Source organism: Diabrotica virgifera, chromosome 3 (assembly GCF_917563875.1).
Source record: "Diabrotica virgifera virgifera chromosome 3, PGI_DIABVI_V3a".
Lineage (NCBI taxonomy): Eukaryota > Metazoa > Arthropoda > Insecta > Coleoptera > Chrysomelidae > Diabrotica > Diabrotica virgifera.
The window spans coordinates 15,187,075-15,211,714 of record NC_065445.1 but is presented as its reverse complement, the minus strand read 5'-3'; the positions used below and the strand labels follow the sequence as shown (position 1 = coordinate 15,211,714).

Below are 24,640 nucleotides of genomic sequence, written 5' to 3'. Positions count from 1 at the left end.
ATCCCAACTGGGCTAATACTACTGATTAACTTATACAATAACAAAAGACCTATACATTTTACAATATACAATAATAATATGCTAGAGTTAGAGTAAATGGGGAACTAACCGAAAGTTTCAGGATCCCTAAGGGCGTAAGGCTGCATGCTAAGCTAAATTCTATTCAATATGGTAAATGAATAATAAGGAAACCTACTGAGGACTGACCAAATCTATAAAAAAGGAAAATTCCCTGTCCAATGGCTTGTATCTACCTTTATCCCTTTGCCAAAAAAGAACAACGCAACAAAGTGTAAAGACCACCGACTGATAAGTCTGATGAGCCATTCTTTAAAATTATTCCTCAAAGTTCTTCACTACAGAATCTCCACAAAATGTGATAAGGTTATTGGTTGCTCACAATTTGGATTTAGAAAAGGCCTGGGTACCAGGGAAGCACTAGTTGCAACCCAAGTGCTAGCTCAGAACTGCTACGATCAAAGTAAAGATGTAATTATGTGCTTTATAGATTATGAAAAAGCCTTCGATCGAGTACAACATCATAAACTCGTACATATACAAAACAACTCGACATAGATCAAAAAGACATTCGTTGCATAGAAGCTCTTTACTGGAATCAAACAGCTGTCGTCAAGGTAGATAATGAAACAACGCAAGCTCAAAAAATTCTCAGAGGTGTAAGACAGGGATGCATTCTCTCCCCACTACTGTTCAATTTATATTCAGAAAGTATCTTCCAGGAAGCTCTTGAGGAATGCGAAAGCGTCATCAAAGTAAATGGTACCTGCGTCAATAATATACGATATGCGGATGACTCGGTCTTAATAGCAGACAATGTAGAAGACCTCCAAAACCTTCTTAATAAAATTGGAGAACATAGCGAGAACATGGGACTTAGCATCAACATAAAAAAGACGAAGTTCCTTATAATCAGCCGTCAATTATGTCAACATCAAAATGCAAGACTAGCATATAACAATCAAGATGTAGGCGCGTAAGAAAATTTAACCTGGGAACCTGGCTATGTGATAGTCGGATAGAAAGGACCAGAAGTGCATTCATGAAATTCAGAAACGTCTTTACGAACTCTGACTTTGACCTGAACCTGAGACTACGATTCACGAAATGCTATATATGGTCGGTGCTCCTATATGGCACAGAAGCATGGACTTTCAAAATAAACACAATGAATAAGCTAGAGGCATTTGAGATGTGGATTTATCGATGAATCCTTAAAGTTCCCTGGACCGCACGAATAACAAATGAAGAAATCCTGAGAAGAATTGGTACAGAACGACAACTGCTATGCACAATTAAACAGAGAAAAACGGCATACCTGGGGCACCTAATTAGAAACGAAAGATACCAGTTTCTGCAAACCTTAATTGAAGGACAGATCGAAGGAAGAAGGGAGTGGACAGGAAGAAAATGTCATGGCTTCGTAATGTCAAACAATGGACAGGGCTAAGAAACATAGAAGACCTACTACAACCCTAATAAAACATCCTGCAAGTGATAGAGAAAAATGGTCAAACGTGATCGCGAACATCCATTAGTGGATTGCATAAGAAGAAGAAGAAGAAGAAGAAGACTGAGGACTGGAACGATAGCGTCACTATCGGCGGGAAGATTTGCAAATTGAGATATGCTATGCAGATAATACAACTATCCTCGCTAGTTACGAGATTGAACTGAGTCGCCTGCTACAACGGATTGATAATTGACAGAGATATCAACAACAGTTTTCACTTATGCATCGGAATAGTGGAGCTTTATGGAGAAACATAGAAATATAGATCTATTTCAGATGTACTACTGCTGGAGACGAATGCTGAGAATACCATGGGTGGCCCAAAGAACAAATAAATCTATACTGAACCAGCTAAACATAAAGAAAATACTAAGAACACAAATATCAGAACAAATCGTAGGCAGTTTTGGACACGTGCTTCGAAGAAATGGTATTGAAAAACTTAACATCCAGGGAAAGAAGTCAAAAGAAGTCAAGGTAGATCTCCCACATTATACACGGACCATACTGTTGCTACTATTGGTGCCCCAGTGTCAGAATTTGCCAGAATGACGGAAAATAGAGAGAAATGGAGAAACATTGGAAATATCAGCTAATATCTTCATGATACTACGATACCTGCATGAGGTTAACGACTAAGAAGAAGAAGTTTATAGACGAGAGGAAGAAGAGTGGCCCAAAGCGAATGGAACAACCTTTACTTGGACTCACTCTTAGAAACAAGGTTAGAAACGAGGAAATAAGGCAACCAGCTGAACTCTGGTTTTAAGAGAAGGCGTTACTCCTCTATCCATCCTCTTCTTTCTTCTCTCGGAACCTGCTGCATCAGTTATACAGCTACTCAATTCCTCCACAACTACCACAGGCAGATACCACAACTACCACAGCTAGCCCAACTCTATTCAGTTTGCATTTGTCTCTCCATACTTCTATAATCAGTCCATAAACATAATACTACTGCAAAAGTAGTATTTTTATTACTTCAGCCTCTCCAACGAGAAGCTATTTTCTACTATTTTTATTTTTGTTAAAATTAGCTACATCTAGTTACTTTCTTTTTTTTCTTACTTCTGTTGGAGTTTATCATCCTCTTTATTTACACTCCAACAGAAGTTTTCTTTTTTCTATCTTGTTACATTGGCTATCTTACTAACAGTATATAACAGCATTGCAAGTAAGTAGTTATTTCTTGGTGTTTCAGGTTATCGTCTCAATTGTCATTTAATTAGTTTATTTCTTGTCGTTCATTACTTAAAAAAAATAAAACCTCGAGCAAATTCCTCGTACTTATGTCTCGATTGGCGCTCATTCTCTTTTTCTTCTTCTTTACTTATCGTACTTTTCATATCCTTTTTATTTTAGTGGTCTCATTTTGTCGCATTGAGTTTGGTATTTAAAAAGGTCTTATTTTCTTCCTTGTTTATATTATATCATTATCTAATATCTTGTTTTTCCTATTTCAAAGCCAATATTCAGTGCAATAAAGCTAGTCTAAATCCGCACTTGAGAGTCTGTGTCTCTCCAACAGCTTTAATTGGTTCTTCTGAGCTAAGCCCTTTTCAATTAATATATTCAATAACTTCCCTCTTCTACTTCTACCTCAAATTTTACCTTTTACTCCCTCTCAATCACAATACCCAGAGTATTGGGTTACAAATTGGTCAATCACTCCTCTGATACTTTCAATTAATTGTATATGTTACAGTTCAAGTTGATTTTCAGTTAGAGTTGACTCCAACTAGTTGGAGTCAACTCCAACTGAAACGAGCAGTAAAAGTTGATTTTAAAAATTTAAATCAACTTTTACTAGTTGGAGTTGACTCTTCCTGGATCGATTCAGTAAATGTTGATTATACGAGAATCTAAAGTGCATTTTTGATGAGTGTGCGTTTCTTTGTTTCGACCGTTTCAATTACTTATTAGTATAGTCTGTATGTATTAAATATAATGCAAGGAAAAATAGAAGGAAAACGGAATCCAGGCCGTAGAAGAATGTCGTGGATGCGGAATTTGAGAGAGTGGTTTGGCTGCACCACTAATGAACTTTTTAGGTCAGCTGTAAACAAAGTCAGGGTAGCCTTGATGATTTCCAATCTCCGATAGGAATGGCACAAGAAGAAGATAGTCTGTAACGTCGCCCCCGTTAGGTAAATTATTCTGATTCGATTTTTTGCACAAACTTACTCAAAGCAATACATCCGTATAACAATCCTTATAACAAATACACAGGGTGTCACGCGGTAGCTCGGTCGAAAAATTGTTTAACCAATTTTTGTTAACCAAATTCACAAAAATAATTTTTATCTACTCTCTCTCATATTATGTAAAATGTAAAGGTTTTATTGTGTGAGAATTGTAAATATAGATAGCAGTACATGAAGAGTTTAAAGTGTGTCTGAAATAACAATGTATTTTAAATGGGTTTTACTTTTTCGCACTGTTTTTTAGCACAGTTTCATATAATTAAACATCCTTAACTTTCGCCTTCCGGAGGAAATCAGACACGCCCTTGCAACGGCAACTGACATGCTCACAAAACAGCGACCACGGAAGCAAAGATGGATGACAGAGGAAATATTGGATTTAATGGATGAAAGAAGAAAATGCAAACAGCACAAAGCAATGTACAAAGCATTAAATAGAACCATTAAATAAAAAATAAAAATTGCATAAGAAAAATGGATAACAGAACAATGTGAAGAAATCGAAAACTTATATAAAAAACATGATGACTTCCATCTGTATAAGAAACTCAAAGAATTCACAGGCACGACATACTCACAAGGACCAAATAATCTAATCAACGCAGAAGGCAAACTGATTTCAAGCCCTGAAGAACAAATAAACATGTGGGAAGACTATATAAAGGAACTCTTCTATGACATCAGAGAACCTCCTACATTAAATACCGAAAACGACGAAGGTCTTCCAATACTGAAGTCCGAACTGAAATATGCTCTACGTCAACTAAAAAACAACAAATCTGTAGGAAAAGATGAAATACCAGCTGAGCTATTGAAGTTAATCAACGAGGAAAACTTAGACCTTCTTCTTGGACTATTTAATAATGTTTACAATACAGGGACTATCACTAAAATATGGCTTGGATCAGTCTTCATACCACTGCCTAAAAAGAAGAACGCCAAATTATGCCAGTACTTCCGCCTTATAAGTATATTAAATAACATTCTGAAGCTTTTCTTGCGTATCATACAGAACAGAATATATTATAAAAAATGTGATGAGGTCACCGGTCAAGAACAATTTGGCTTAAGGAAAGGTATGGGGACACGAGAAGCAATATTCTGCCTTCAAACTCTGGCACAAAGATACAAAGATCAGCAAGCAGACCTTTTTATCTGTTTCATAGATTTTGAGAAAGCGTTCGATAGGGTGAAGCACAAGACCTTGATACAAAGATTGAACGACATCGGAGTCGACAAAAGAGATTCTAAAATTAAAGAGGCTATTTATTGGAATCAGACAGCAATCATAAAGATCAATGGTAATACGTCAAGGCCAATTGAAATACAACGAGGTGTTAGACAGGGTTGTGTGCTATCACCCATACTTATAACGTCTACTCTGAGGTAATATTTGCGAACTCTTTATCGCACCCTTCAGAAGGAATCAGGATAAACGGTCAGAGAGTAAATAACATCCGCTATGCAGATGACACAGTATTAATGACTGATTCGGACCATAGGCTGCAGATACTGTTGGATAGGGTTACTGAGAGTTGTGAAAAAATGGGGATGAAGATCAATACTGCGAAAACCAAAGTTATAAGAATATCAAGGAACAAAAATTTACCTCTTCCAATAAATATGTGAAACACCAACAGCTTGAATGCGTAAGCCAGTACAAATATCTTGGTTGCTGGTTCAACAATCAACTTGATTATAAACAAGAAGTCAAGAGCGAGAATAGAGGTAGCCCGACAGGGGTTTATCAAAATGAAAAGCTTATTTTGTAACAGTAGCATTAATATCAGCCTTAGATGTCGTTTTCTGCATTGCTGTGTGGTCAATACTTTTGTATGGAACGGAGGCCTGGACACAACACAACACTGATGAACAAGTTGGACGCCTTTGAACTCTGGCTTTATAGAAGAGACTTGAAAATACCTTGGACAACCCACACCACCAACGAATATGTTTTGAGGAGAATAGGTACAGATAGGGAACTGCTAAAAATCATTAAAGTCGGAAAAGTTAGCTACCTGGGACACATAATGAGAAACGAAAAGTACCGCCTCACGCAACTGATCATCCAAGGTAAGAGTGAAGGCAAACGGGTCCCGGTAGGCGCCAGATTTCAAGGATTAGAAATATCAGAGACTGGACGGGCCTTGATTCAACATCTTTGTTTAGAGCTGCATTGGACAGAGACAGATTTGCCAGTGTAGTCGCTAACCTCCACTAAAGGAAAAAGCACTACAAGAAGAAGAACTTTCGCCTTGTCATGGTGGTGACATGTGAGCAATAAATTACAAAAAAGTTATGACACTTTTATGGTTTGACAGATGTTTGAATTTTTAAATGTCAAAATGGTGCAATGATGCATCTCATTCGAACTCACATTTATAGCTGCGTCAGTACGCTCCTAGCGCTCATTGTTAATAATTAAAAATATGTAACCGCTTAGTAATAAAATAATAACAAAAATTTCTTCAGTATCTTGTAGGGGGGTCGTTAAAATTTTATTTGGTGACTTTCGGACTTTCATAATAATAATTTTTAACTGAGTTATTAAACCTTGAAAATGGTCATTTTCGTATTTTGCAAATTTTAAATCGCGTATAACTCAAGAACAATAAATTTTATAGAAAAATCACAAAAGACCTCTTTTGCTTCGAATGGCCCAAATGATGTAAAGAAAATTGTCGTAAATGAATTTTTTTGTGAGTTTGTTTAAAAAAATTGTTTAAACAACCAATTTCCTGTCGTTTTCGACCACAGTACCATCTGACACCCTGTGGATTCGTTATAAGGGGACATCTTTTTGAGCAAGTTTGTGCAAAAAAATCGAACTCGAATAATTTACCTAACGGGGGCGACGATACAGCCTAGACTAATTTGAACATATTCAGTAACATTTAATTTCTAGAATCGGCTGTTTGTGTGAATCAGAATCAACTTTTACTAAATGGCATTAGGAAGAGTATACTTTTCCTAGTTGGAGTCTACTTTTACTAGTAAATGTTGAATATATAAATCTTCATTTTAATTTATAATCAACTTTTACTGAAACCAGCCGTTAGAGTTGACTCCAACTAGTTGGAGTCAACTCCAACTGGATAATCAACTTGAACTGTAACATATACAATAAACATATATTTAACAACCTTTATAACTTTTATGCGATGTTGGCAACACCGCATATAATACACAAGATATATCACAGCAGTTTATTGCTGAAAGATTTTAGTTTGATAATAACAACGTTTAGATAACCTGGTAAATTTGGTACGGTCGTGTCATCAGTCACAATGAATACTTTTTTTACTCCGACAATAGCACAAACAGCTACAGTAATGCCTATAAATGAAGGAAAAAGCGATGAAGGTATCAAACCGAATTCCAAGAAAAAGTAAGTAAAAAAGCAAATTAAAGACGGGATGAAATCGAGCACGATATTCCATTCTTTAGGGTTCCTAGTTTTTCCTCTCCAGTTTCTAACACCTTTCCCTTTACGATACTTTTCTGCTTCATCTAACCATCTCTTTTATGGTAGACCTACCCTTCTTTTGTCACCCATCTCTGTATTTACTAATATTTTTGGTAATCTTTCGTCTTTCATTCTTTCTAAATATCCCAAAGCATGCCAACCTTGATGCTTTTACTACTTCTGATATCGCAGTCTCTTTAAAAAGACTCATGATCAAGCCATTGATTCTTCTTTTATATACCTCCCCCTCTTTAACACCTCCATATATTCATCTCAATATTTTCCTTTCTCATACATTTATTTTTTCTTCTTGTATTTGATTTCCATGTTCCATGAATTTCCACGTTTAGTTTGCATAGAGGACTGTCGGTCTCCAAACTGTTTTGTACTTATGTATTTTGGTAAGCGAAATTGTTGCTCAATGTAAGAATATGAGCTGTGACTGATCTGATTTTTCGAAAACCGCATTGATTCTCTTCTATTATTTGTTGTATGCATTCCAATTTTGCTTGAATACTCTTAATATTTTGTATCCAGTAAGGCTTATTCCTCGAACATTTGATAATCTATAAAACTTTAATTCGACCAATAACATGCTATGGCAGTGAAGCCTGGGTCCTGAAAGAAACATCCAAAAACAAACTCGACACATTCGAAGGGAAAGTACTGAGGAGAATACTAGGACCTGTGAGGGAAAACAGAATCTTGAGAAGTCGATACAACAATGAACTTTATCAACTTTATAAGGAAGCACCCCTGTCAGACTTCATTAGAATACAAAGATTGCAATGGGCCGGACATGTGATAAGAATGGGAGAGGATAGGCTACCAAAACGAGCACTGAATGCTAGAATGCAAGGAAAGAGACCGGTTGGGAAGCCACGGAAGCGCTGGGAAGACACAGTAAACAGCGACGCACAAGCCCTTTTAGGAGTCCGTGTATGGAGAAGAGCAGCCACAGACAGGCAAGGGTGGAGGCAAAAAATAAAGGAGGCCAAGGCTCAATTTGGGCTGTAGTGCCGTAGAAGAAGAAGAAGGCTTATTTCTCCTTAGTTTAAGCAATCTTGGCATTTTCCTTTTTGTATACCGTTATTAAGAGTGTTCTGTTCCAATATGTAGGCATTTCTTCCTTCTCCCATATAATTCTTATGAGCTCAAGTAATTCTTCTGCTATTTTTTCTCCCCCAAATTTAACAAGTTCTGGATTTACTGGATTTATTCCATTTTCTCCCGGACTTTTACCATTTTTTAAATATTTTATATTTTTTACTACCTCCGGAGAAGGTGGATGGACGATTATTTCGTCGTTTATATTTTCTTCGGTATGATACTCATATGTATGTAGATGTATTCTCTATATTTAGTACTCAAAATGCACCTTTCTATTTACAATTCTTTCTTCATCTGCTATTAATTATCCCTATAAAAACGGCTCTTTTCCTATTAGGTACATTGTTGTTATTTTGAACTTCTTGAAAAAAATTCTTACTTTCTTTCTGTATAAATGGCATTTCTATTTTCTCTATGTTTTTCTCAATCAACTTTCGTTTTCTTGATCTACAAATGCTTTTTGTCGGTTTTTTTTCATTTCATATTTATCCTCTTAGTTATCCTCTTCTTTTCTTGTCTTCCTAAGTCTTATCCTCTTCTTTTCCTGTCTGCGACATTTTTTTCTTTTCATTCCTTCTCTTTAGCTTCCTCGGCTTTTATTAAGTATATTGTACCATAAACTATTTTAATTGGATTCCGATATCAATAATGGATATTTTATTGTCTCTTACGTGTTATAAAATGGAAAACTTTGGTTTTACAAGCGGTAATTTACAAAATTCTAAACAACAAATTTGAAAAATATCTAAATTGTTTGTTGTTATCATCTGACGTTCTAAGTATCAACAGAACTACTAATTCGTTCTAGGGATTATATGATTTGGGTTTGTGTTTGTTAAACAAATTTATTTAATTTAGTCATAAATGTCTTTAAAAAATAGGTACTTTTTCCTTTTTCCGACTTTTATCATAAACAACTTTTTTGGAAAAGATGTCCTACTAAAACCCAAGTATGCGCATTCTCTATTTTTATCTCAATCTGTTTTTATCTCGGTCTTATAATGCAGGAGAACATTCATACATTATAGATCTAGGATTTAGTAGGATATAGTAGGCCTAAATGATACTGTTCTGAAGCTAGTTTCTTGTAGAATGTTACTATTTGTGGAATAATTAAAATTATTTATATTGTACTCTTGACTATATTATGTAGTATATTCCCTTTTTGTTTCCATTCTTTGTTTATATTTTATTTGCTTTATTATTTTTCTCATATGTAGAGACCGGAATATAATATGACCCAGAAAACAGAGCAAATATGCCCACATATTTCCTCTTCTTCTTCTTCTTTTGGCATCGTAATCCTGGATGGGTCTTTGTCTGTCTAGCTATTTCCTTCCATTCAGATCTCATTTGTGCCCTTCTCCTCCGTTGTCTTATACACATGGTTTTCAAGTCATCTTCCACGTCATCCAACTATCTTGTTCTGGACCACCCTTTTTTCGCCTTCCTATCGACCTCCATTTATTTTTTTTGCTGTTTTTGAATCTTCTTTTCTCTGAACATCTGCCAGCCATGACAATCTTTGACTGCGCAAATATTACAATATCACACCCTTCATTTAATTTATTAACCTCGTCGTTTTTCCTGATTCTCCATGTGCTGTCTTCCTCTTGCACCGGGTCCTAAACTTTTCTCAGTATCTTTTTCTCTTCTATTCGAGGGAAATATGCGCATATGCACAAAATTGACGCAAATATGCAAAATATTTTAAGAAATATGCGTAATATATGTAAATATGAAGACGTTAATTATCGTCTTGTTCATAAATTTTGCATTTAAAAAACAAATTCATTTAATAATAATCTAAAATACCTTCCTACTAGTACTTATTAAAAAGAAATCGAATTTTTTCTACGAGCGTGCAAAAATGTCTACTTTCGCGCACGCATTTTAGTTTAGAATGTTTCACTTTTCCGCACGCGTGTTACTTTTCCGCACGCGGTTTTTACTTTTCCGCACGCGTGTTAATTTAGATATGTTAATATGGCCTTAAAGTAATTATAATACATGCAATAAACTAATATTTAGATATTATTTACTAATTTATTTCAAATATATCTTATTGTGTTCCTGTTTTAATGAAATTAACGCGACAATTCGATGAAATAAAATTATTTTGACATAATATTCGAAAGTCAAATCGGTAGACAATAACAGTCGTTTTGAATCATCGTCATGGAAACCAAGATCGTCGTCATGCTAACTAATTATATTGAAAGTTTGGTTTTGACAACCTTGTCAAAGAATTAATTTGTGTATGTATTTTTATATTAATTAAATTAATTGATTAAGATTTGGTAATTTTTTAAAGACTCTTAGAAAATAGCTATTTGTATAACAAGGGAGGAAAGTGTTAATTTTCCTCCCGAGAATGAAGTTTACTGCCCGACGCGTAGCGGAGGGCAGTAATCATTCAAGGGAGGAAAAGGCACTTTACTCCCATGTTATACATATGGTTTTTCCACCTTCCTCAAATAACAAGTCATTTTTTCATTTTTACTTAATTTATTTATGTAACTAACCAACAAAATTTATTAGAACTAAAACTAACAAGTAGGTACAATATAACTGTCAACTGTCAAATATAAGTCAAATTATTAATGTACACATTGTTAAATCAGAATAACAATTTACCATTTTTTACCATTCTGCAAAATACAGAGTGTTTTTAGATAAACGTTAAAATGTATAGATACTTACGTAATAGAAAATAGATATTGTACAGGGCGTCAATAAGTTATGACGTCACTTTTACTTTTCCTCCTAGGGAGGAAAAATATTTTCCTCCCTAGGGAGGAAAAGTACAACTTTGCTCCCTACAATCAGGTCCAGAAAGGTATACTTTCGGTAGAGGTAGGTGGAAAAATATTGTTCCTAACTCTTGCAGAAAGTCTCTTTTCCGCACTCGACTGCTTGCCGAACTCCCGCTTCGCGTCGTTCGGCAAACTGCAGTCGCGTGCGGAAAAGAATGACTTTCTGCACTTGTTAGGAAAATAACTATTTTATATAGATTAAAACTGCAGTAAGATTGAAATACAGTTTTGTCATTTATTTATTTTAATATACATACAGGGTGATCAACTTCTGTGACAAAGTCCAATATATCTGTTAATATAAAATATATGAAAAAAGTTGTTAATAGAAGTTATAGACACCTTTAATGTACACATTTTAAAATTAGTGAGAAATATACAGGGTCCTCCATACCACGGTGCCAAACCAAAGTTATGTTTTTTTTAAATGGAACACCCTGTATTTTATTCAAAATCTGGTTTGTCTACATTTTTCTGATTAAAAAGATATAACACTTGTCTAGGGTTATACTGAGTGCTTCGAAGTTATGATCACTTTTATCAAAAAATCATACTGATTTGATCGCCCTGTATGATTCTAACAGTATAATATAAACTTATTTTTTTACTGTTGTTGACTGTAAATATTAAAGTAGTTTTGCAACAACGTACAATTTGTTTATCACTACTCAAATTGTATACAGGGTAAGTCAAAATGCAAATAAAAGATTTTCTTCATATTTTTAAATGGAACACCCTGTATTTTATATTACCATTGAAAAGTTATTTCATTATACTTACATATCTTTTAAATATTCCCTATACCTACAGTTATTAGTTTTCGAGATATTTTAGTTTTATTGTTGATAACTCATAGATACGTTTATTACAGTAAATTAATTACCCTTAATATTAGAAACTTCCAATGAGTTTGTTAATGATAATTAAAATTAAACTGCATTTCATTTTTTCTCCAAGTTTATGGTAAATTATATACAATAACGACAATTTTATGTTTACTAACAAAATGATATTAATTTACCGCGAAGAAATGGGAATTATAAATTGCTGCAAGTTCTTGTTTAAGGTGGTTTTGAAATAATTGACACAAGAACATTGAAAAAACAAAAATCATTATTACGGATGAGAATGAATTAAATATTTTACTGCCTGTTACAGAAAATCCTCATACAAGTATTCAAAATATTACAAGATAGCAAGATATAAGTTATGGATCTATCCAAAACATACTCAAGAAAAACAACATGCACCCATATCATACACAATTACATCAGAAACTTGTTGGGGATGATTTCGAACGAAGAGTAAAATTTTGTCAATGGTCACAACAACAAGTAGTTACACAGAGAGATTTTTTTGAGTTTGTTCTTTTATTTTGGAGACGAGGCAACAATCCACAAAAATGGTAGTGTAAACAGACACAATTCTCATTATTATTCCACAACCAATCCGTACTGTGCTCAGACCCATAGTCAAACAACATGGTCCTTAAATGTTTGGGGTGGAATCATAGGCAATTACGTTATAGGTCCTTTTTTCTTTGAGGAATCGGTAAATGTTGAGGTTTATTGAAATTTTCTAGTGAATCATTTACCTATCCTACTTGAAAATGTACCATTAAACATCCGCCAACATATGTGGTACCTTCACGACGGAGCCCCTGCTCACCACAACGCACTTGTCAACGGTGAACTCGATGAACTATTTCCTGAAAGATGGATAGGAAGAGATGGGCCAGTTCACTGGCCACCCAGATCGCCAAAATTAAACGAAGTTGTTTTTTTTTGGGATTATTTAAAGACGTAGTGTATAGGACACCTCCAACAATAGTTGACGATATGAAAATAAGGATTTAAAACGCCTTTCAAAGTGTCACACAACAAATGCTTACAAACTACAAACATCAGTAGGTTTTTCGAAACTCGTCTCCAGGCTTGTGTAGACGTTATGCGAGGTCATTTTGAACACCTTTTATAACATAAGAAGTACGTTTAATGAACATTTTTTTTATTTAATTTAGTTTTTTTAATAAATTTTATTAAATTCAAGTATTGTTATTAATATCTAAGTAATACATGTTGTTATCAACAATAAAACTAAAATATCTCGAAAACTAATAACTTTAGGTATAGAGAATATTTAAAAGATATGTAAGTATAGTGATAGAACTTTTCGATAATAATATAAAATACAGGGTGTTCCATTTAAAATTATGAAGAAAATCTTGTATTTACATTTTGACTTACCCTGTATACAATTTGTGTAGTTATAAAAAAATTGTACATTATTGCAAAACCACTTTAATATTTACAGTCAAAATTATTAAAAAAATAAGTTTATTTTACACCGTTAGAAACATACAGGGTGATCAAATCAGTATGATTTTTTAATAAAAGTGCTCGTAACTTTGAAACACTCAGTATAACCCTAGACAAGTGTTATATCTTTAGAATCAGAAAAGTGCATAGAAACCAGATTTTGAATAAAATACAGGGTGTTCCATTTAAAAAAACATAACTTTGGTTTGGCACCGTGTTATGGAGGACCCTGTATATTTCTAACTAATTTTAAAATGTGTACATTAAAGGTGTCTATAACTTTTGTTAACAACTTTTTTACATATATTGTATAATAACAGATATATTGGACTTTGTCACAGAAGTTGATCACCCTGTATGCACAATAACAATGTTTTAAGAAATACAGTAACCATAGGCAATTTCACAAACTATAGTGTTATCGTTATCAAAACAATTGACAATAATTTGTTTTTCAAAATTTGCAATTAAAATAGTATGCTTTATATCTCTGTATAAATGTTTATAAATCTAAAAACTTCTTTCGACATCAACAGAAGTTACTGGTGCATTTTTAAACTTGTTTATGTTGCAAAGCAGTAGTTCAAGATCTGGTACTGGATCACCTGGATGAACTTTCGCAACTTTTTCGAAAATAGATCCTGAGGTTTAAAATATATTGAAATTTTTTCCTACAGATATTCCTACGTTTTCTTTAACCATACGAAAATATTCCTTCTTCTTCTTTTGGTGCCTATTCGTTTCGAATATTGGCGATCATTCTGGTTATAATTATTTTATTAACTGATACTTTAAATAGATTAGTTGTTGTTGTGGAGAACCATTTCCTCAGGTTCTTTAACCATGATTTCTTGTTCTCCCTATTCCTCGCTTTCCGAATACTTTGCATTGAACGATTATTTTCAGTAATTTGTATTTAGTGCCGTTTCTCATTATGTGTCCGAGATATTCAAACTTTTTCCTTTTAATCGTAAACATCACTTCTCTTTTTTCCCCATTATTCATAGTAATGTCTCGTTGATTCTTGTCTGACCATGATATCCTTAGGATTCGCCTGTATAGCCACAAAGATTTCTTAACATGACTAATCAAAATCATAGTCAGATATTGTTTTTAAAGTTTTTTTTATGCTTCCAACAAGAATTTTAAAATTTAAGCTTGTGTATGTTAGATTCTGAGGTAAATTAGGTAATTGAGCAAGACATTTACATTCCTCAAGAGCTGCTGAAGTGGAATATATTGTACTAAATTTACAATCAAGATGCAGTAGAAACAAACAAACCAAGACACGTTAAATGCTACTAGGAGCACTCCCAAATCATAATTTACAATGTATATATGTAAATCCCAAATCATGATTTCCAGTTTATACATTGTAAATTATGATTCGGGAGTGTCCTTAGCATTTAATCATGCCTATTCTGTAACTCATTTCGATGATAGAAGTCAGTAAAATCGAATAGAAGTGACCAAGTCGAATAGAAATAGTCCAAATCCGTATTCCATAACTACTTCGGAATCTCTACAATCGTAATGTGAATAGAAATCACTTCGACAGCATTTACCCTGTCGAGATGAGATTTCGATTATCGGAATTGTGGTTGACGCAAGCGCATTTTGTTTTGTTTTGACGTTTATATTTTATATATAAAAATAATTAATTACATACTACTTATTTATAATTATTTATAGTATTTGTACCTTTTTTTAGCTGCTTAATTTTTAGTCTGTGGTGTTATTTGTTTAGAGAACTATATATATTTCATGTAGACATGTTGTACGAGTATGAATAATTGGACCTAACCTTATTTATTTGCTACTTGGCGTCTGAATGTTTCCCATTCACATTGTTGCCATATTTTGTTCGCATATTTCTTGTACAATTGCAATCAATTGTATAATGCACAAGAATAGCATACGATAGACTTCTTATGCGTTAATTGATAAATAAATATTATACCAGTATACTTGTATATTTATCAGTCAACGCTCATAGTCTGAACAAATTATAGAAAAGATGCCATTTTTGGGAAAAGCTGTTTAGCAGTTATTTCAACTGGAATCGAATCTTAAAGATTGCATATTATTAGTAATATCAATTTTAAATAATTTATTAATAATAATGAATTAATAACATCAATTTAAATATCTTTGATTTAAAAGCATTTATACTTCTTATCTTCACTTATCTTTTTTATTTATCAGTTTATCTTCTTTTTTATATCAATTTTAATTAACTTTAATTTAAAACCATTTATCCTCTTTTGAGCTTTTTGCATCCAGTATTTACACGAATATTTTATTTACTTCTCAAAACTTTGAGGATAGTATGAAGAAAGTATGAAAACATTGAGGAAATGGCAACGGTGTCATATTTCAAGTAACAAAATAGGTCACAGAACACAATTTCGCTGGTTACTGCGCGGTTGCCACCTCCTCAGAACCGCGTGAAATAGAAGTCAGAGATTTCGATTACGATTACGATCATATTATGAGTTACAGAATACCGATCCAAACACAAAAATGACGCGATAGATATCAAACATTCCGATTTTGGGTAATTACGATTCGACTTGGTCATTTCTATTCGATTTGTTAAAAGTTACAGAATAGGGCTGATTGTGTCTTGGTTTGTTTATTTCTACTGCATCTTGATTGTAAATTTAATATAGTTCTGTAATAAAACTTTTGATTCCTTGAAAATACTCCGTATAAAAACTTCTGCTTCTAACCAAGTGCTCTACCTAGTCATAACAGAAATGGAATGAGCATAAATCCTATTTTAGATTCTATGATTGGTTTGGCCGGTGTAAGTCTGCACAAGGAATTTCATAAACTTAGTGTTGTTCATTTGGAATGATCTCTTTGATTGATCGGACGAGAGATGAAAGTTTTGTTGGGGGGTAAATATTGTTTATATTCCTCTTGATTTAAGGATTTTTGCTGAATTTGCCAGTGACACCTTTGATGTAAAGGAAGAATATATTTCATATGATGTGGGTCTGAGTGTTTGGGTTGAGATTGAGCGGGCTGTTGATGCCTGTGGATGCTTCTATTGATTTGATGGTTACCATGAAAATGACTTTCTTTGTTCGTGGCAAGCATTTTTACGTTTTTTTTTAATTATTATGATTTTACATTATATTTTTCAAAGCACAATCTTAAACATTTTTTCTTTTTCAGAGACAACATGTCAGAATTCATAGAGTATAGTGTACGTCATCCCACTTTGGATCTCACCAAGATCACTCTACCAAAGTATAAGGATCAGAAGGAAAGGCTCAACGAAACAACAATTTCCCTGAGGAACATGATCAGCCAGTGCGAAGATGACGAACTAAAAGCAGCTATGAAAAACTTAAACACCCAAGAGATCCAAAAATTCTTATATGCGAGAAAGTTTATGGTTGAAGACAGTTATACCCTATTGAAGAATTACTTGTCGTACAAAAAGCGGCATCCGGAGATATGTGAGAATCTGACGATATCAGCTGTTGATATACAGAAGTCCTTAGAAAACGGATTACCTGGTGTTCTGCGTCAAAAAGATAGGAAAGGGAGGTGTATATTACTCTTTACAGGGAACAACTGGGATTGTAGTTATAGTCTACAAACAATATTCAGAGCGTTCCTTTTAGTATTGGAACATCTCATAGAACACGTTCACAACCAGTCCAATGGTTTCGTTGTAATAGTAGACTGGACTGAATTTACCTTCAGACAGTCGACTTATTTAAAACCTTCAGTACTAAAACTTATGATAGAAGGTCTACAAGACTGCTTTCCTGCTAGATTCAAAGGAATCCATTTCATAGCCCAACCATGGTACGTAGAAACAGCGTTAGCTCTCATAAAACCTTTCTTAAACGAAAAGGTCAAGGAAAGAATCTTCGTGCATGGAAATAACCTTAGCACTCTACATGAACATGTCCATAAAGACGTTCTGCCTGCAGAGTTAGGTGGTGAAGAACCCAGTTACGACCATAGGACGTTTTTGGACATGCTTCAAGAGAGATTGAAACAAAATCATGACACGAGCTGATCGGGCAGCAAAGATTTGATTCAGGAAAACGTTTACCAAAGAAATTTTCGATGAATGTTATTGAATCGATGGTATTTTTAAGATATTACAAATATTCAGACAATAAATAATATGTTGATACTGTTTAATGTATTGTTACAGCGAAATTTTTGTTGCTTAGAGCAGAGTCTTTAATGTGATAATAATTGTTTGTTAGTGAATGTCGAACAAGGGATATAGTCCAGTCGGGTTAGACGAATAACAGGCCTAACCTTGCATTAGAAGCTGCCCCAAATTTTATTTTTCTAATCTTTAGGGAGAGTCAATATTAGTCCAAATTTATAATCTCGACTGAATTCCACCGTTGCGTTAGCCGCCATCTTGATTTTAAACGAGAACCGTTTTTGCTCAATATCTTCGCCATTTTCAATTTTTTGACAAAAAGTGTAGAGACTAAAATTGTTGGAAATGCGATTTTCTATAATTTAATTTATTATAATTTTTTTCGTGCGGTCGATATTTTCCGAGTTATGAGGGGAAAATAGTGACAGTTGGAGCATAATTATTGTATTATTGAATTATCTCGTTTATTGTTAGTTTTACAACAAATATGTACCTATACAAAAATGAAGAGAATTAAATTCTACACAATTTTGATTTCTTTCATTTTTTTGCTAAAATTAATATTTAAGGTAGTACGTATGCGTTAATGGCGCGAGCGTAAGACCGGATTGATTTTATAGCAAATGTTTTTGTTCAATATCTACGCCATTTTCAACTAAAATTGTTCAAAATATAATTTCCTACAATTTCTTTTTAACAATTTTTTTCATGCGGTTAATATTTTCCGAGTTACATGGGAAAATAGTAAAAAGTGGTGGGGGGAGCATAATTATTGAATTGAATTTTGTTTGCGAGATGCCCCAAATTTTATAATTCTATCCTTTAGGAGAGATCAATAGTAGTGTAAATTTAAAATCTCGACTGAATTCCGAGGTTGCATTAGCCGCCATATTGATTTTAAATGAGAACTGTTATTGCTTAATATCTCCGCCATTTTCAACTTTTCGACATAAATGGTGGGAAAGAAAATTGTTGGAAATGCAATTTCCTACAATTTCTTTGGCACAATTTTTTTGTACGATCAATATTCTCCGAATTAAGGGGGACAATAATGGAAGCGGAGGAGAAGCATAATTATTGAATTGTCTCATTTATTATTAACTTTACGACATAATTGTACATAAACAAAAATAAAGAGAATTATGACCAAACTTCCAATGAAACATCAACCAAACTAAGTATATAAAAGACATAAAAAGACATTATATGCATTACGTTCACTTAATTTTATTAACTAGCGGGTTTTATTGGTCGAATTTGTCTGTCGTTATTTTAAGTTTTATGTCAGCTAAAATATCGTGATGTTTCAACATTTTTTTTTTAAATTTTGGACCCTGTTGGGGGGGGGGGATTTTCCCATTTCCCCCCTTGTAGACCCGCCACTGGTTCTCTCGAAAAATTGTAGTAAATCGTAATTGCAACAATTTCAGTTCTTACACTTTTTGTCGAAAAGTTGAAAATGGCGGAGATATTGAACAAAAACAATTGCTACAAAATCAGTCAGGTCTTACGCTCGCACATTTACCACATACGTACAACCTTAAATATTGATTTTATCAAAAAAAATAAACGGCATCAAAATTGTACAAAATTTAGTTCTCTTCATTTTTGTATAGGTATATATTTGTTGTAAAACTAATAATAAACGAGATAATTTAATAATTCAATAATTATGCTACAACTGTTACTATTTTCCCCTCATAACTCGGAAAATATCGACCGCACGAAAAAAATTATAATAAATTAAATTATAGAAAATCGCATTTTCAACAATTTCAGTTTATATATTTTTTGTCGAAAAGTTGAAAATGGCGGAGATATTGAGCAAAAACGGTTCTCGTTTAAAATCAAGATGGCGGCTAACGCAACGGTGGAATTCAGTCGAGATTTTAAATTTATACTAATATTGACCCTCCCTAAAGATTAGAAAAATAAAATTTGGGGCAGCTCCAAATGCAAGGTCAAATGCTATCCCGACTGGGCTAATAGTATGTAAGGAACTGTTCAAGTTAGCTAAATATTATTCAGAAAAGGGGTGATCTATTAACAAAAATTATGGATATTTTAAGACAAGGACTTAAATAAACTCATAGTGGTCTCATTGACTTCTTTAGTTTTAATTTTATTAATATCATGTTTTTTTAATATATCACCCCTAACAGTTTTCAAGCACTTGTGTTTTATTGTTTAAATTATATTTATTTTTAGGCTAGTAACTTCAATAAACCACGTATTTTTTAATTGTTTAGTTATTTATGTATTTAGAACGACAAGTAATTAAATTATTCTGCGAGAGAAATAATGTTACTTTTTTATAGTAATACACACAGTATTTTTTCTACGATCACTAAATGAAGTAGAAGCCTTTGTAAATTAAATGTTGTAAAATAAGGAGTAAAGCCCCAATTGATTGTAATTAAAAATACATTTTTGACTAATTAAAGGTTTGACGTTTCGATTTCCACTTCGGAAATCGTTTTCAAAAAGATTATTCAGTATGTCCCTGTAAGTTGTATCCATATGGAAAAATTTTTATTATTAATTTTACGAAAAAAAGTTATTCTTTATAAAAAAGCTCTGCATGGTCCAAAACCTAAGATTTAAACATCAAATATCGAATTTTTTTGAATATTATACGACGTATGTCAAAAAGTTTGAATTTCACTCACGAGTAAAGTAGCTTTATTTTTCACAATATTGAAAATTGCTATTATGAAAAGTTGTTTGGAGTTAAAAACTATATTCTAGTATGCAATTACATCCTTCTAATTGAAACAAATTTTTTTTTGAAAAATTATGGATAACTAACATTATTTTCAGTTATTTCAATTCAGATAACTCTTTTATTATTAATTTTACGAAAAAAAGTGATTCTTAATAAAATGTTCTGCATGGTCTAAAACCTAAAATACAACCATCTTATATCAAATTTTATCAATTTTATACGAGGTATGTCAAAAAATATGAATTTCGCTCAAGAGTAAAATACGTTTTTCTACGACCGTTTAATAACATGCTCATTATTCGCTATTTTTTCATAGGTAATAGCACCCATTACTGTACCCGTGATTCATTACTCACGGGCTGAAGTTACTCACGGGTCATTACTCACGGGCTGAAGTTAGATTCAAGTAGCGCATGCCACATTGCGCAAACTGCAAATAAAATTACTTAAACTTGTTTATTTAATACAATAATTATTGTAATTTATACCAATAATTAACTTCGAAAAATTTTTAAATGAATTTTAACTGTAACAATGTCAGTATATTTTTTACGTTTATATCTTGTTTACTAAAAATTTTGACGTTTATCATTTAATTTAGTGACAGTGACATTAGCGCATTTTGTTTATGTTAATTGGAATTTATAACTAATATTGTGCTTGTTTTTCAAGTTATATTGTGTTAAATATGTTATAACTTATTATGTATAGTTATATTATTATATTATAATATATACCTAGTTAAATGTAAATATACATTATAACTATATAAGTATATATGAAATACGTCCACCGACAACAGCCATTTATTAGATTCACTGACAGTAGGTACAAATTTAAGCTTATAATTTTTCGAAAACGAATAGAACTTATATTGACTATTTCTAGTTGTATTTTTACAATAAATAAGAATTTAGTAATAGTAGGCAACCAATTTTTCAGCCACGTACTAGGGGTAAATAGCATTTAGGTATTTTTGTAAATTATTATAATTTAAATCTAGAGTAGTTGATAATTAAATTTTTTACTAATTAAAATAAAAAAAAAGGTCGTAGAAAAAGTATAGTATTCTACTCGCATGTAATGGCTATTACTCACTCTGATGAATTACGACACTCGCCTACGGCTCGTGTCGCAAACTTCATCATCGTGAGTAATAGCCATCATTACATGCTCGTTGAATAATATACTATTATTTTTTACAATATCGAAAATTGTTATTATGAAAAGTTATTTAGAATTAAAAACTATGTTTCAGTATGTAATTACATCCTTCTAATTGAGATATTCTGAACTATAAAGGTACTTTACTTGTGATCCAAATTTATCTTTTTTGACATACATCGTATAAAATTGATCAAATTTGATATAACATGGTTGTATTTTAGGTTTTAGAACATCCAGAGCTTTTTATTAAGAATCACTTTTTTTCGTAAAATTAAAAGAGTTAAAGGTGTAAAAAGTGCTAAAGTGTAAGAATAAAAGAGTTATCAGAATTGAAATAACTGAAAATAATGTTAGTTATCCATAATTTTTCAAAAAAATTTTTTTTTTCGATTAGAAGGATGTAATTGCCAATTAGAATATAGTTTTTAATTCCAAACAACTTTTCATAATAACAATTTTCAATATTGTGAAAAATAAAGCTACTTTACTCTTGAGTGAAATTCAAACTTTTTGACATACCTCGTATAACATTCATAAAATTTGATATCTGATGGTTGAATATTGGGTTTTGGACAATGCAGAACTTTTTATACAGAATAACTTTTTTTCGTAAAATTAATAATAAAAAGTTTTCCATATGGATACAACTTACAGAGACATACCTACTGTATAAGAATTTTATTGAAAAGAGTGTATAACCGCCAGGTTGTCGTTGAGGTTATGTCTTCTCAAAAAAATTGAAACAGCCGTGTTTTATAGGGGATGGGACATGGGTATCTGGGCGTCGCCGTTTCGGCGGAGCCATTTAGGCGTCGCCGTTTGGGCATCGAGGCAAGTGGACGTCGGCTGTTTCGACGTCGGTCATTTCGGCGTCGGAATTAATTGGTAACATAATAGGTTATTTCTGTCAGTTCAATAATTAAAAAGTTGACTCTAGACTTTACGTTGCTAAGGTTACTGATGGTGCCAAGATCACTTTAAACCATGCGTGCTTTAGATATATAAATTTAAAATAAAACTTTAAATATAAATTAAAATAAAGTATAAAATAATAAATAAATCAAATAACTGTTCATAAAGATTCATAAAGAGAAACGTCTTCATCGTATTTAGTAGTTAGTCTTTCGACTTACTCTTTTATAATTTAATTTGGAAATGATAAAAGTTTCTCGGGTTGCAATACTTCAAATATGTATTGTATTACTCAAGTCACAGAGACTTTGAAAGCTGTTCCGTCTACTTATAGTTTAGTTAATTTTAGTTTTTTCGATTTAATATTACGATGTAAATTCATATCGGACCATTCTTAAAGTTTGGGTAAATTATTTTCCAGAAATATCTTAAAAGGTTAAAATACATTCATTCTTACCTATATTTCTGGGTAACATTTGTCATTTGTATCATAATCCTCTTTAGAAAGTAGGTATTTGGAAAGTTAGGCGAGTCAATCGGTTATTGTCCCGGTGATGAACGGTTTTGTAATTAAGTTTTTTCCAAAGTGAAATTGTGTATGACAGATATAGACATTTTTGTTTTCCCCACCACTAGGGCTTTCTGGTCGATAGTCGTTTTGTAATTTTAATGGTAATTTTAGTAGTATTTAGTAGCGAGCGAAAATTAGATCTGTAACCACATATATCAGTCAATAAAGAGTTGTCAAACAGCAATAATATGTATTGACCCTGAAGTACGATTCCAGGTCTGAAATCGTCTCATCTTCTGATAACTAGTCTAGAGTAAAGTGTAGAATCAACTTTTTAATTATTTATTGAACTGACAGAAGTAACCTATAACGTCACCAATTAATTCCGACATCGAAATGGCCGACGCCCAAATGGCCCCACCGAAAGGGCGAGCGACGTCCAGATGTCCTAGATCCGTTTCATAGACACGCAGCATAGGCTAGGCATAGGGTGTCATAGACAACAGCCATGCTTTGGCTGTAAAGATGAGGGGGTGAATTTCTTTGCCCTATGGAACTTCAAAATCTGATTATTGCGTGTGTTTCTATATTATTTGTACGCACTGAAAAGTTAGTGTGTGGGTGAGTGTTCGTGTATTGTGTTTGTGTGTTATATATGGGTTTTTTAATCCGCTATTGTTGGTATATTCTTGTTGTTGACTTCCTCTTATGATATTGGCAACCAAAGCCTAACATTTTATATAATATAATATTTTATAATGGTACTAGTCACTTTATAGTCACCATGTGGCTGGTCTGTTGTGTTTTACGTATCACAGTCGGTGGTTATATTGAATGTAGGTATAGGTACAAATAAACAAGGAATTTTATATGAAACTTTCTAAAGTAAGTTTTATGGATCTTGTGCCTCTGGAATCCAATTCCTATGCCAACATTTTAGATCATCAGTTTAACGCGTTGGTGGACGACCTCTGCTTCGGTAGACATCCTCTCTTGGTCTCCATTCCACTATCCGCTTTGTCCATCTGTTATCTGTCATTCGAGCTACGTGACCTGTCCAGTTCCATTTCAGTGTTGCTATTCTAACTACGTCATCAGCCACTCCTGATCATGTCTCGCAGTGAAATTACCAACGTAACACGCTCCATCTTTCTTTGATCCACACGGATCTTGTACATTGTTCTCCTTGTCATAGTCAACGTTGATGATTGAGACATATTGTATGTCGGACAATTTGAAAATGAGGTTCAACTTGCCGAAGGCTTTCTAAGTCAGTCTTATACGACTGAGAAGCTGAACGGTTTTATTCAGTTTAATTAACGTATAAAAGTCAACATTGAAAACTGAAAAAATCTTCTTTATTAAGTGATGCAGAAAAAATATTATTCCATTGATCAAATCCATTATTTATTATTATGTTTTTGACACGTTTTTGTTTCTGTTTTATAAATTTCACAACTACGATGTTTTCTAATTTTAAATGCATTGTATATATTATTGACTTTGTAAAAAATTGTCATTTCTTGTATTATGAAGCTAACAGTGCGTGACGAGTAAATGTTTTATAAATAAATTGTCATGTATACCTAAGTTTAAAGTGGTTTCAAAACCCAGTTCATGATTGAAATGAATAAAAGATGAAGGTTTTTCGACTACATAGTGGTCACTTGGGATTCAACATTTTTTCGGTTTGAGAGTCATTTATTTTTACCTAATGATATTCCTTCTACCTAATG

At 32.9% G+C, this 24,640-nt stretch overlaps 1 protein-coding gene across 1 annotated transcript; it reads left to right on the top strand.

The window, feature by feature from the left end:
• Window positions 1–6,966: 6,966 nt before the first annotated feature.
• On the top strand, window positions 6,967–24,595 carry LOC114327139 (clavesin-2). The gene is made up of 2 exons (XM_028275655.2): window positions 6,967–7,123; window positions 16,629–24,595. The coding sequence occupies exons 1-2, from the start codon at window positions 7,023–7,025 to the stop codon at window positions 17,485–17,487; spliced, it is 960 nt and encodes a 319-aa protein (XP_028131456.1). The 5' UTR covers window positions 6,967–7,022; the 3' UTR covers window positions 17,488–24,595.
• The last annotated feature ends 45 nt before the right edge of the window (window positions 24,596–24,640 follow it).